Source organism: Chiloscyllium plagiosum, chromosome 22, assembly GCF_004010195.1.
Source record: "Chiloscyllium plagiosum isolate BGI_BamShark_2017 chromosome 22, ASM401019v2, whole genome shotgun sequence".
NCBI classification, from domain to species: Eukaryota; Metazoa; Chordata; class Chondrichthyes; order Orectolobiformes; family Hemiscylliidae; genus Chiloscyllium; species Chiloscyllium plagiosum.
In genome coordinates, this window is record NC_057731.1 from 43,358,182 (window position 1) to 43,373,124 (window position 14,943).

General features: G+C 41.8%; 1 protein-coding gene across 3 annotated transcripts in view; it reads right to left on the bottom strand.

The window, feature by feature from the left end:
* Nucleotides 1-14,943, bottom strand: part of cfap43 (cilia and flagella associated protein 43) — a 120,614-nt gene that overhangs the window by 32,122 nt on the left and 73,549 nt on the right. For all 3 annotated transcript variants that reach the window (XM_043712887.1, XM_043712886.1, XM_043712888.1), the window contains 8 exons: nt 14,306-14,383; nt 12,356-12,481; nt 11,083-11,187; nt 10,807-10,923; nt 9,395-9,598; nt 3,960-4,166; nt 2,791-2,880; nt 598-678 (listed from right to left, as the gene is read on the bottom strand). In XM_043712887.1, coding sequence (XP_043568822.1) covers nt 598-678; nt 2,791-2,880; nt 3,960-4,166; nt 9,395-9,598; nt 10,807-10,923; nt 11,083-11,187; nt 12,356-12,481; nt 14,306-14,383 — 1,008 coding nt within the window. The remainder of the gene's footprint in view (nt 1-597; nt 679-2,790; nt 2,881-3,959; nt 4,167-9,394; nt 9,599-10,806; nt 10,924-11,082; nt 11,188-12,355; nt 12,482-14,305; nt 14,384-14,943) is intronic.

Consider the following 14,943-nt stretch of genomic DNA (forward strand, 5'->3'; position numbering starts at 1 on the left):
CAGTGGTTAGCACTGTTGCCTCACAGCACCAGGGACCTGGTTCGATTTCAGCCTCAGGTGACTGTGTGGAGTTTGCATATTCTCCCTGTGTCTGTGTGATTTCCTCCAGGTGCTCTGGTTTCCTCCCGCAGTCCAAAGATATGGAGGTTAGGTGAATTGGCCATGCTAAATTGCCCATAGTGTTCAGGGATGAATTGGTTAGGTGCATTCGTCAGGGGTGAATGTAGAGCAATAAAATAAGGAAATGGGTCTGGGTGGGTTACTCTTCAGAGGATTGTTGTGGACTTGGTGGGCCAAATGGCCTGTTACCACACTGTACGGATTCTATGTTTCTAATTGGTGCCAGCTGCTGACACACATTAAGCATAGTGAGTACTGTCTCCGGTTTTAGAATGGGAGCTGTGATTGCTGGAACAGGTGAAGAGGATCCAGTGCCAATTGTTTACGAGGAACATAACTGAAACCACAGTTACTTTCCCTAATCTAGCGTTATCACCTGAATGACATGTTTTGGATCCACCATCTGAAAGTAAATTCTGAGTATCCACTCTGTATCCAGGAAATGCATTACTATCAGGAGGCTGCTGACTATCTCACCATTTTCAGAATGTCTGATTTCTTGGTTTCCAGGACACCTCCCATCATGTCTTTCAGTGCACGCTCCCTCCAGTTGTCAGCCTGGGAAACAGAGTAAGGAAACATCATTGATATAGACTCACACTAAAACTGTGTGAGGAAAGATTTATGAGTGAACTGCACTCAGTACACAGGAAGGAATCATGACCTAGGGGTGGCTGAGACATTTTAGCTTATATCCTGGTTACAGTCTTGAGGTTTATCAAGGTTTAGCTCACATGGGATTACTAACTGGCACAGGCAGAGAGGCAGACAGAAGATGCTGCAAATGCATCCTCAAGCTTGGAAAGAAGTGTTAACATTTCAGTTGGGACTCTTCAGCAGGATTCAATCTCATTATAAATTCATAGACTTATTTATGTTTACAGCACAGTAGAGGCTTATTGTATCTATGGCAATCAACAAAGATCTGACTACACTAACGCCATTTTCTAGCTCTTGGCCCACAGCCCTGGAGATTATGGCAACACAAGTGAATATCTAAATATTTCAAGAATTTCTGAGTCAATCACCTTTTCAATCACTGAGTTCCACTCTGAGTTAAAAAAAAACTTTCTTCTCTTAGTCTTCTACCTGTTAGTTTAAATAGAGCCAAAGAATTATACAGCACGGAAACAGACCCTTCAGTCCAACCAGTCCATGCCGAACATAATCCCAAACTAAACTAGTCCCGCCTCCCTGCTCCTGGTCCATATCCCTCCAGATCTTTTCTATTCATGCACTTATCCTAAATGTTGTAATTGTACGCACATCCACTGCTTCCCCATGAAGTCCACTCCATACACGAACCAGCCTCCGTTAAAAAAATTGCCTCTTGCCTTTTTTAAATCTCTCACCTCTCACCTAAAAATGTGTCCCCAGTCTTGAAATCCCCCATCCTAGGGAAAAGACAACCACCATTAACTCAGTTTATAAAATAATGAGGTGTATAGACAATCAGGTCACCTCTCGACCTCCTAAGCTCCAGTGAAAAAAGTCCCAGTCTATGCATTCTGGTTATTAACCCCCCTACTAATGGAAAAATGTGCCTCCCTATGCGCTCCATCTATGCCTGTTAAAATCTTATACACTTCTATTAAGTCCCGTCTGAACCTTTGCTGGTCGAAGTAAAGTAGGCCCTGCCAATCCAGGTTTTCCTCTCAGCTCAGATCCTCCAGCTCAAGTAGCATACTGGTAAATCTCCATTCCATCTTCTCTAGTGAAACCATATCTATCCCTTCTTAGACATTCCTGCACTATCAGCAATCTGTGCCCTGTGTTTCACTTTTATCTAAAGACCACATTAACAGCACATGTTAATCACTAATGCTCTACTCCATTAAAATATAGCTGTTGCAGAGTCACGTGCCACACATTGGAATTGTTATACTATACACCCACACAGAAGTTTCTCTGGTAATGAATAGCCTGTTCTTGTGTCTTGGTGACAGCACCTGTATAGGCCATGTGTATCTCAGTATCAGCTCCTGTATGGCTCAGGTGTATCTCAGCATAAGCTCCTATACAGACTGGTTTTGTGTTTTACTGTCAGATCCTGTATGGCCTGTGTGTATCTCAGTGTCAGCTCCTGTATGGCCCATGTGTGTCTCAGTGTCATCTCCTATATGGCCCATGTGTTTCTCAGCATAAGCTCCTATACAGCCTGTTTTATGTTTCAGTGTCAGCTCCTGTATGACCCATGCGTATCTCAGTGTAAATTCGTACATGGTCCGTGTATGACTCAGTGGAGGAGAAATTGAAGACTGCAGATGCTGGAGATCACACTCGAAGAGTGTGGTGCTGGAAAAGCACAGCCGAATGTAGGGCATATGCCTGAAACGTCAATTCTCCTGCTCCTTGGATGCTGCCTGACTGCCTATGTTTTTCCAGCACCACACTCTTTGACTCGTATATGTCTCATTGTCAGCTGTACAGCTCATGTCTGTCTCATTCTCAACCTCTGTGCCTTACAATACACAATAACTGAAAGGAAAAGTATGGCTTTACAATAGGTAGTAATCTGTGCTGGGTCTTGGCTGACTATGATGGATTCTCAGTTTAGGACATTGCAGCAGTGAAGCTCGCTAGTAGGAGCCTGCCTGTTCAAACAATAACCCAAACCCCCTCATCACCCCACCCACATTAAACTCACACCCATAATGAGTTATTAGGTACCTTAGCAGCTAGTAGCCGCAGCTGTTCAGCCTTATACTCTTCCTCCAGTTTACGTTTTTGCTCTGGGGTGAGGTAGCGCTCTGCTGTAATCTAAAGGCAAAGAGACAAACTCATTGGGTGTTGATTGGAACTCATCAGATTCATTTGAAACCTGCACTGGTAAACAATAATACAGCAGCTTTGGCAGTGACATTTCAAAATTCAAACAGGCCCAAGAACAATAAGTATGCAACAGCATTGCAGAATCATATTCAGCATCAGGCAGCTGCTACAATCTACTGTACATACAAGATTGATGCCAGCTATTGCAACAACTACACCAGGTCGAGACCATAGCAGACCATGGCACCAGATCTGTGAAACTGTCAAGACCAACATCCACACTGTCCATAAACCACCCTGCCCCCCCCAAAACTCCTGCACCTTCAACATGGAGAGTAGTGTTTGATCAGAAACCGAGGAACTGGGAGAAGCCCCATGTGATCCCTCAAACCTATTTGGCCAGTACATAGATTATTGCTGATCTGTATCATAACATATCTATGTATCCTTGTTCAAACTGCCTTAATCCCCTTAATTGATAAAAACTGATCAATCTCTGTTTTCACATCTTTCTCTGAGTCTAGGTTCACCAGGTATTTGGGGGACAAACTTACAGATTTCCACTCTGCTCTGTATGAGGAAATGCTTCCTGACATGACCCTGAACGATCTCGCTTGAATTGTAAGGTTCTGCCCTGCGTTCTGGGCTCTTCACCTCCCCACCCCCACCACCACCAGCAGCCCTCCATACACAGCCCCACCTCCAAGCAGCAGAGGAAACAGCTTCTCTGTGTCTATCTGTTCAGGGGTGCTTGTGATCAAAAACATGATTTCAAATTAAGGTTCAAGTGGATGGAGAAATGGAAATCCAGTTAAGGTTGGGGCTTCTTAAAAATAAAGTCTGAGAGATGGCAGGTTTTCCACATGGAAGGGCTTGTAGTGGAAGGATTGACTCTGATTTCAGTGTACTGTCTGAATTAACAGAACCAGCACTAGGTCCCCCTGCCTGGTAACTGCCCTGATTGGTGGGCACAGTACCAATGTGAGAAAGCACAGAGAGAACAATGTTTTTGAAAACATGATGAAAAGTCAGGATGAGGTGTGGCCCTCCTACAGTCCAGGTATTACCTCAGAATCCTGGACTTCAAACTCTCGCTCAGGTAACTCCTTGTTGCTCATTGTGGGCAGCCAGACCTCCTCATCCATGTCTAGTTGCTGCATGATTTCCAAGATCCGCATGGTTCGGTCTTTCACTCGAGCCATCTCCACCTCTTTTTGTTTGTAGGTTGCATCAAATTCCTTGTTGAAAGCAGTTTTTATGTTGTAAATTACGTCCTTAAGATGAGGAGAGTAATAGTAAAAAGTCAAGTTTTATGTACATAACAAGAGTTGAATGGTGATAGTCGGTTTAATGCTGTATACACTCACAATGGATAGATGGAGCAAAGATGGAGATGTTGGGGCCGGGCTACTAACCTGGCTTGTTTTGGACCCAGCAAATCAATACCACAGTCCAGAGGAAAGGCTGCAATGAATGAGGGTCAGTATTGAGTGAGTGCTGCCCTGTTGCAGGATCAGTACTGAAGGAGCACTGTCCTGTCGCAGGTTCAGTACTGAGGGAGTGCTGCACTGTTAGAGAGTCAGTACTGAGGGGGTACCTCACTGACACAGGTGGTATTCTCCTTTCAATGAGAACTTATTTGAATGTTAGATTCTTGATATTTCTTTATTTTCATATTTGGGACACATCACTCCATGTGCCAAAATGCATATTTGTTTTTCCAGAAGTTCATACAAATTTGTGGCATGTCAGGGATTGAGTGGAGAATCATTTCAGTTCCTGATTTGATTGAATGATCTCACCTGAATCTCACGGATATCAGAAATGACAGAGTGAAGCACAGAGACATTGTGATTATCAATAGCCAGAGACTTTTCCCCAGGGCAGGATTGACTGATACGAGAAGTCATAATTTGAAGATATTAGGAGGAGACGTCAGAGGTAGGTTCTTTATGCAGAGAGTTGTGAGTCATTGGGGACATTTAAGCAACTGCTGGACATGCACATGGATAGCAGTGAGTTGAGGGGTGTGTAGGTTAAGTTACTATATTTTATATTAGAATTAAATCTCGGCACAACATCGTGGGCCAAAGGGCCTGTTCCGTGCTGTACTTTTCTATGTTCTATGTTCTATTGCTGATGACATTTGTTCTGTTTTGTCCACCTTCAATGCTGTGGAAGATGATTCTGAAGTTACTGCTGTTATTGTGAAGGGTGAGGGCTAGAGTATGTTGGAAGAGGCCTGGCACAAAGCAGACAACTGCAAATGTTGATTCTGCATCTGCACTGAAACCACAGCTGCTCATTGAATGCTATTTCCCTGCTTTATCATAATTTCTACTGCTCACTTGATCCTCCTAGGTGATGCTGAACAATTGTCAGAACCATAATGTGAAGGTAACTTGCGTCACAGGTTGAACAGATAAAAGGCTGAAAAAGATTCCCATATTTTGTTGTTTGAAGATTCAAAAAAATATAACCTTTGCTATAATATAAACCTTTGCTTTCTTCTTTGAGAGTTACATTCTTCCTTTTGTTGGCCACTAAGCCTCAAGTTAGTTTTACAACAGAAATAGGGTTGCCATGGGAGGGGAGTGAGGAAAGGGTTGAACTTATTTAATAGCTTCTTATATGATATTGACCCGTTAATTTCCTTTACATCATGCACTAAGTACTTGAGGCACCATGGAAATACTTCAGTGACTTTCTCTCTTGCAGTGCCCAGTTCCCTCACTCAGAGAGAGTGATTGGTAACTCTATTAACAAGCCTGTAATATTTATGTTACAACAAGTGTTATAGTAGGAACACAGGTGGAGTACAGAGTCCATACATTGCAGAAGATTGCAATGTTGTTGACACTGATTATGCAGATATCTTATACGACTGTTTAAGAAATTATTTCTACACTTGATGGGTTTCACCCTCTGCTCAAGCGTGGAAGGAGCTTCCACAAGAATATATTTATGATAGGAACAGTAGAAGGCAGATCAAAGGTCATTTGGTCCATCAAGCTGATGCCTTCAAAGATTATATGCAATCTCATCTTGCCTCCCTTCCTATTACTACTTAGAAAATGAATCATAGAGTCATAGAGATGTACAGCACAGAAACAGATCCTTCAGTCCAACCCGTCCATGCTGAATGGATATCAATGTAATGACCCATGTATTGGGTAAAAAACCTGGCATTCCTTTTGTGGTATGTTCCTTTAGGACCAAAGTGAGCTGAAGAGGGCTAATTCATTTCCAGATTGTTCCAAGGAATTTCCATATGATCTGAGGTTGCCAACCTGAGGTTGAACAGCTAGAAGCAAAAGGGTAAATAGAAAATGAATTGCAGTTGGTCAGGCTGTGTGCTTCTGTGGTTTGTTCAGAATACACAAAAACAATTGTGTAAAGAGGAAATAAGCAAGATTCTCTATGAATGAAGCAGTTTTTCTGTTTGACAGTCTTCCAACAGATCCTGGTGTTGAGGTCTGTCTATGAGAATAGAACAGAGACTGGGTTACTGTATATGTTATCAGATTGGAGTAAGCTGAAAGTTGAAGACAGGAAGGGCAAGGGACTGAGGATTGAACATGACACTGCTGCTGTCGAAGTGGTGTCAGCACCCTCCAGTCCATTTCATGAAGTTGCAGAGGAGTCTACAGAGATTCTGTGCCAATGGGATTGTCATGTCCCGGGTGAGAGACAATTTACAGACATGCATCTTGTTGATATTAGCCATTTTTAGGGACTTTGGATGATATGTGACTGCTGCTGAATGCAACTTCATTTTTTTTGGTGGCATTGCAATGGGAGGAGCGACAACGAGGACCAGGGGCCTGATGGGAAGTTTCAGTAGTCTCATTGGGAATTTAGAATAGTGAGAATGGAGGTTAGGGCAGTTGAATGTTCCTCCTGCAGAATGTGGGAGGTAAGGGTCATCACTTGTGTCCCTGCTGACTGCATCTATGGGAAGTGCACAGTGTTAAGGAACTGGAACTTCGGGTCATTCAGGAGGCGGTGGGGGTTATTGAGAGGAGTTACAGGGAGGTAGTTACACCTCAGGTACAAGAAGAAGGTAAATGAGGGTTACTGTCAGGGGACGGAAAGGGAACCCGCAGGTAGTGCAGAGAATCCCTGTGGTCGTTCCCCTCAACAACAAGTATTCCACTTGTGTTGGGGTTGGGGGGGCGGGGGGTTTGTTGCACATGTCACATCTAGTAAGGAATAGGGAGAGAGAGGAGTTGAACACGTGGCTACAAGGATGGTGCAGGAGGGAGGGTTTAGGATTCCTGGTTAATTGGGGCTCTTTGGTGATAGTGACCACAATTCGGTTATGTTTACTTTAGCGATGAAAAGGGATAGGTATATACCGCAGGGCAAGAGTTATAGCTGTGGGAAAGGCAATTATGATGCAATTAAGCAAGATTTAGGATGCATAGGATGGGGAAAGAAACTGCAGGGGATGGACACAATTGAAATGTGGAGCTTATTCAAGGAACAGCTACTGTGTGTCCTTGATTAGTATGTACCTCTCAGGCAGGGTGGAAGTTGTTGAGCGAGGGAGCTGTGGTTTACTAAAGAAGTTGAAGCTCTTGTCAAGAGGAAAAGAAAAGCTTAAATTAGGATGAGACATGAAGGCTCAGTTAAGGTGCTTGAGAATTACAAGTTAGCCAGGAAAGACCTAAAGAGAGAGCTAAGAAGAGCCAGGAGGGGACATAAGAAGTCATTGGATCAAGGAAAAGCGTAAGGCTTTCTATAGGTATATCAGGAATAAAAGAATGACTAGAGAAAGATTAGGGCCAATCAAGGATAGTAGTGGGAAGTTGTGCGTGGAATAAGAGATAGGGGAAGCGCTAAATAAATATTTTTCATCAGTATTCACACTGGGAAAAGATGATGTTGTAGAGCAGAATACAGGCCACTAGAATAGATGGGATTGAGGTGCACAAGGAGCAATTCTGTAAAGTGTGAAAATAGTTTAAGTCCCCTGGACCGGATGAGATTTATCCTCGGATTTTCTGGGAGGCAGGGAGAAGATTGCACAGCCTTTGATCTTTATGTCATCATTGTCTACAGGAATAATGCCAGAAGACTGGAAGATAGCAAATGTTGTTCCATTGTTCAAGAAGGGGAGTAGAGACAACCCTGGTAATTATAGACCATTGAGCCTTATTTCGGTTGTGGGTAAAGTGTTGGAAAAGGCTATTAGAGATAGGATTTATAATCATCTAGTGAGGAATAAGTTGATTAGAGATAGTCAACACGGTTTTGTGAAGGGTAGGTCGTGCCTCACAAATCTTACTGAGTTCTTTGAAAAGGTGACCAAACAGGTGAATGAGGGTAAAGCGGTTGATATGGTGTATATGGATTTCAGTAAAGCATTTGATAAGGTTCCCCACGGTTGGCTATTGCACAAAATATGGAGGCATGGGATTGAGGGTGATTTAGCGATTTGGATCAGAAATTGTCTAGCTGAAAGAAGACAGAGGGTGGTGGTTGATGGGAAATGTTTATTCTGGAGTTCAGTTCCTAGTGGTTTACCACAAGGATCTGTTTTGGGACCACTGCTATTTGTCATTTTTATAAATGACCTAGATGAGGGCATGGAAGGATTGGTTAGTAAATTTGCCGATGACACTAAGGTCGGTAGAGTTGCAGATAGTGACGAAGGATGTTGTGGGTTACAGAGGGACATAGATAAGCTGCAGAGCTGGGCTGAGAGGTGGCAAATGGAGTTTAATGCAGAAAAGTGTGAGGTGATTCACTTTGGAAGGAGCAACAGGAATAAAGAGTACTGGGCTAATAGTAAGATTCTTGGTAGTGCAGATGAACAGAGAGATCTCGGTGTCCACATACATCGATCCCTGAAAGTTGACACCCAGGTTGATAGGATTGTTAAGAAGGCATATGGTGTGTCAGATTTTATTAGTAGAGGGATTGAGTTTCGGAGCCATGAGGTCATGCTGCAGCTTTACTAAACTTTGGTGTGGCTGCACTTGGAGTATTGCATACAGTTCTGGTCACCACGTTATAGGACAGATGTGGACGTTTGGAAAGGGTTCAGAGGAGATTTATAGGATGTTGCCTGGTATGCAGGGAAGGTCTTACAAGGAAAGGCTGAGGGACTTGAGGCTGTTTATGTTAGAGAGAAGAAGGCTGAGAGGTGACTTAATTGAGACATATAAGATCATCAGAGGGTTAGAGAGGGTGGACAGTGAGAGTCTTTTTCCTCAGATGGTGATGGCTAGCACGAGAGGACATGGCTTTAAATTGAGGGGTGATAGACATAGGACAGATGTCAGAGATAGTTTCCCTACTCAGCGAGAAGTAGGGGCATGGAATGACCTGCCTGCAACAGTAGCAAACTCACCAACTCTACAGGCATTTAAATGGTCATTGGAAAGACATATGGATGAAAATGGAATAGTGTAGGTTCGATGGGCTATGTGATAAAGGAAAAACAATACTGCAGTAAGATTTTTCTGTTTAAATGTATTGAATACGGTTTGCTCACCTGTAACAGGATGATCTGATTAATCTTCTCATCCTTTGTATGCAGCTCTAACTGTTTGTGCAAGTAAGGATTTACCACACCGTATTCGCTGGTCAGGCTGCCTTTCAATGCTGTACTCTCTTCCTCTTTTGACTCTTCATCCTCAGCCTCCTCATCCTCCTTCTCTTCTTTCTTAGGTGGTGTCTCAACAATATCTTTTCGAACCTGTTAGGACAGCAAGGATGAAACCTATTCTCGCTACATCAAGCCTCAGTGCATTTGTTCCTATTAAGTATTGACTCTTTAAAGTTCAACCTATATTTTCCTGACCTCTTTTTATAATTCGTGACTGGCTGTGAAGTGGAAATATGACACATTAACAGGAATTATGTACTAATGCCATACTAGGCACTGTCACAAATTAATGGTTTTAGCATCCTTTCATATTTAGTAAGTCCCACAGGGTGAAATATAGATTTCACTCTCACCTCTGCCTCTATAATAGGACATAACCCAAATGCATAAACCTACACTCAGTCATTTGGTGACCCAGTGAGTTGGCACATCTACCTGCAGTATCACCATGATACCAGCGTATCTTTATTTGCTGGGAATTCTGTGGCAAATAAATCATAGTTCCTCAAAGCCTGTCCACAATCCACAAGGCACATGTCAGGAGTGTGATGGGACACTCTCCACCTGCCTGGAAAGTTTGGCTCTAACAACTCTTCAAAAACTTTGATACCATTCAGGATAAAGCAGCCCACTTGATTGGCACTCCAGCTGCCATCTTCAAAAATCAGTCACTTCACCACTGATGCACAGTGGCAGCGATGTATACTATCTACAACGTGCAACACACCCAGCCTCCTTCCAAACTCATGATTGCAACCATCTAGAAGGCCAAAGGCAGCCTATACTTGGAACACCAGTTTTTATCAAGTTTTGTAAGTTTTTCTCAAAGACATCATCTTGTCTTGGAAATATATTGCTGTTCCTTCAGTGTTGCTGGGTCAAGTTCTTGGAACTCCCTCCCAAAGAACATTGTGGCTCTATCTACACCCAAGGACTGCAGCAAATAAGAAGGCAGAATACTCCAGGGAAATTATCGATGGAGAATTGATGCAAATGCCCGTATCCCATTAAGGAATGAAAAGGTTATAAAGAATCGAGTCTTCACATTTAAAAGTAACACTTCTGTTCTTAACTCATCCTTCACATGGTTACATTCTGAGGCACAGATTAAATGTTGGGGTTTATCTCTCAACATTTTGTAAGCATTAAATCTCTGAGGTTGAGGACCACTAGGTGAAGTGTTTGGTAATATAAAAAATCATGTTATAACTCTCTGAATGCACTGAGATATATTACTTCAAGTAAACTCAACACTCAGCTAAATGTCATGGTGGTATAGATGTATTCAGGAAGAGTACCTTCAGGTCAATCAATTCAATTGTTCTCTGCTGCATGACCTTCTTAAGAAGCTGCAGCTCACCACTGCTGCGCTCCCTCATTGGGTAATTAGTCACTGCCAATCCTGAAGAAAAAGCCTGAAAGGTATACAAGGAAAAAAAACGAGATGAAACAAAAGGATCTTTCACTCATCCATCAACTCTCCCTTTGAAACCTTTCACTCTATTATCTTAACACTCCCTCCCTGATTCTATAGTTTTTAGAGGATTAACTTTTATGCAGTTTCTAATCATTACCTCCAGAGTTCGCCCTTTCACAGACATGTTGTCCCAGCATTCTCTCTTAATCACTTCACGTAGGTATTGGCTGGCTAGGTTTTCCATCTCAATCGTCTCACGAACCTGTTGAATTAAATTTTATTCAGTAAGCAGCCCCCCAAAAAAATTGATTAACACAGAGAATAGATGATGTACAAATTATACTGGTTCAATACAACTCTTCGTCGGAACTCTAAGTTCAAATAATTCAATTTTTTGTTTTCTGTAAAATAGAACATAACTTTTTAATAGGTGAAAATAATTTCTCTCATGCTGCGAATGAATGCTCAGTTCCTATGCATAAAATGCCCTCTGCGCAAAGTGATTTATAAGATAAAGTGAGGAGATAGGAATGATTAAAATCAAAAACTTGATGACACGGTCAGTCTTTGCAAAGAGCATTAATTGGGGTGGAATTTGCTGCGATAATAACCTACAGCTATATAGGAAGCCTATCTGGTTTCAATGAGCAATGTATCAAACTGAGTGATGTTATCATCAAATATGATCTGCAGGAATGCTTGAGACCTAACAGAATGAGGGAACATATGATAGATACATTAATTGAGAGCTAATTGGGTTTGAATTGATTGTGTAGTTATGGGAAGCTAAGAATCAGTAGGAATGAGTTCTTGTGGCACACTGGTAGTGACCCTTCCTCTGATCCAGGAAATCCAGTTTCAACTCCCTGCTCCTAAGATGTGTAATAACATCTTTGAACACGGTGATTAGAAAATAATTTTAAATTGTAGTCAGTAGGGTCATATAATTTGATTAATTGAAAACATGGGTGATTTAGTGGGGGTGGATAACTGGTGAAAAATACCAATGATGTACTGGTAGGATAAAAAGCCATTTGGTTGTGTGTGATAACATTTCTAGATAAAAAGAGAAAAAGCTAAAGTAATCAGTCAGGTTTAGGACTCAGTGGTAGTTTCCCTACCTCTGAGTTAGGAGTCAAGATTCAAATCTCACCTGCTCCAGAGATGTGTACTAACATCCCTGAACAAGTTCATTAGAAAATATTGTAATCAGTAGCATTGATTTTTATGGTTAAGTGAAAGCCCTCACATAAGACTTGAATTTTCTTTAGTTACCTTTGTAACATAAGAAATGGCCATAATCTGTATGAAGTGAAGTTATTAATTTCAAAAACAATGTTAAATCAAGAAATGAATGCTGACAAGGTGTTTTTTCTACATCCATGCAATGCTACTACAGCAATATTCTGTATGTTAAAATCTCAGTGTACCTTGGCCACTTTTTCCTCTCCCTCTGAGTGCAGCCTCTTCTGTTCCTTCAGATCAAGGTTAAACTCGTGGTGCTCTAATCGCTCAATCTCAGGCACATTCTCATTTTCAAGCATCATCCGCTTTATCTAAGGAAAATTCAATGATACTTTAAGTGTTTTAAAGTAAGATTTAAAAATGAGTGCTTAGTGATGAGAGCCGATCCTGTATTCAGCTGCAACCTGGCTGCTTCAAGAGTACTGTTGTTAGACAGCTATGGTATATGCAGTGATCAAAGCCAGGAAGTTGTTGGTTTTCACGGGTTTGCTGAGGAATTGAAGGCAAAGACTTTGAAATGACAACCAAAAATCTGAAATAGTTGCATTGAAGTGCATATAGGTAATTGAAGCCCAGATATCTGAATGACAAATGGCAATGTGATAGTCTACTGCTGGTCAAATTCTTGCAATACTCAATGAAATTTAATCACTTTGAAGCTTTTTCTTGTACATATATAGGTGAAGGAGAAGGCCATACACCCATTAAACCTGCTCTACCAATCCAATAACAGCATTCACAGCAATTTTGACTGAGAGGTGATGGCGTAGAGGTGTTATTACTGGACTATTCATGTTTTGGGGATGCAGGCTCGAATCCAGCCATAGCAGATAGTGGAATTTGAATTCAATAAAAATCTGGAATTTGGAGTGATGACCATGAATCTTTTGTCAATTGTCAGAAAAACCCACTTCGTTCACTAATATCCTTCAGGGAATGAAGCTACCATCCTTTCCTAGTCTGGCCTACATGTGATACCAGATCCACCACAATGTGGTTGACTCTTAACTGCCCTCTGGGCAATTAGGAATGGGCAATAAATGCTGAAATAGCCAGCGATGCCCTGATCCCATGTATGAGTAAAGTAAAAACGTCTGTAATCCCTTGGTGTTCAAAAATCCATTGATCTCAGCTTTGAATATATTCAGCAATAGAGCACCCACAGCCCTGAGGCAGAGAATTCCAAAATTCCATAACTGTCTGAGTGGAGATGTTTGGGTAGATTTTGCTCTGACTTGCTTTGAGGATGCATTTATATCTCAGCCTACATTGTTGGAAACTGGGCCCCCTTTTAAAACAGAACTTCCTTAGAATTTCCTGTGTAGCAAGAGCTCTCGTGTAACTGCTGTTACAGAGTTACTTGCTTTCCCTAATCTAAACAATTTCTAATATGCAAGGATACATGGAAGGTGTGATAAAAGGTCATATGGATTATGATGCCATGATGTTATGCAGACATCAAAAAACAATATGGCATATATGTGCCCTATATTCAAGGCAGTGTTTAGTAAAATAAAAGTTTTGTTCACAAAATTAAGCTTCAGATGAAAGTAGACAAAAGGGCAACTATTATTCTGAAGTCGTGAGTAGTTGTCCTGTGTCCATTGGCTAGAAGGATTTAAATGGGTTTTGGACACAATATAAACTACCAGCCCCTAGAAAAAGAGTCTAGCAACAAATGTTACAGGGCAGTCCTTGTCAATGTTAATGTTTGCCAGACCGCTCTCTCCTCCAGATGAAAGATGGTCCTAAGGAGGAAGAAGACTGAGGGAACAGATTCCTAAAGGTTTGATTAATGAGCAGGATGCTACCTTCACAATCATAATGAAATTGACACATTGTACCAAGTGCCTGTTCATCACTGGATATCAGTGAAACATTCTCAATTGTCAAGGGATGTATATATTTTATTGTTGAATTATTGTATCATATTTAAACTGCTGGTCCATAATAAACTTAATAAACTATCTAAAAATTCTTATGGATAGACAACTGCTTATATTAGCTAACTGTGGTTCCAAACTCCCAAAGTCTAACAAATTTAGCTCCACTGCACAACTTTGTGAATGCGAAATACAAGGAACGAAATACTCGCTCTTGTGTCACAGCATTCAACTTATTTGCAGGTTACTCACTGTTGCACGAAGCTTTCTGATTCCTTGTTTCAGCTTAGCTTTGGCTTCTGCATGCTTGCGATTGTCCTTCTCTACTGCCTGGAAAAAAAAACAGGTTTAACAATCTCATTCTCATCCATTTCTAACCAGCCTCCAGGAACATACACCAATTGCTCACAGTATCCCAGGATGCTCAGCACCCAAAGCTTGTGCAATAAAATTTGCTGTCGTTGTGCCTCCTCGGTATGGTAGTTTGCCACTGGTTATAGTAAACCAGAGACCTGGGTAGATAATCCAGGAAATGCAAGTTCACATCCATCAGGGCTTTGTTTCATTTTTAAAGAAATTCTCACAATGAAATGTGGGTCTCATGATTGCCTTAAAAATGCAACTGATTCATCAGTCATTTAGGGAAGGCAACCTACTGTCCTTCGAGGAGAAAGTGAGCACTGCAGATGCTGGAGATCAGAGCTGAAAATGTGTTGCTGGAAAAGCGCAGCAGGTCAGGCAGCATCCAAGGAGCAGGAGAATCGACGTTTCGGGCATGAGCCCTTCTTCAGGAATGAGGAGAGTGTGCCAAGCAGGCTAAGATAAAAGGTAGGGAGGAGGGACTTGGGGGAGGGGCGTTGGAAATGCGATAGGTGGAAGGAGGTCAAGGT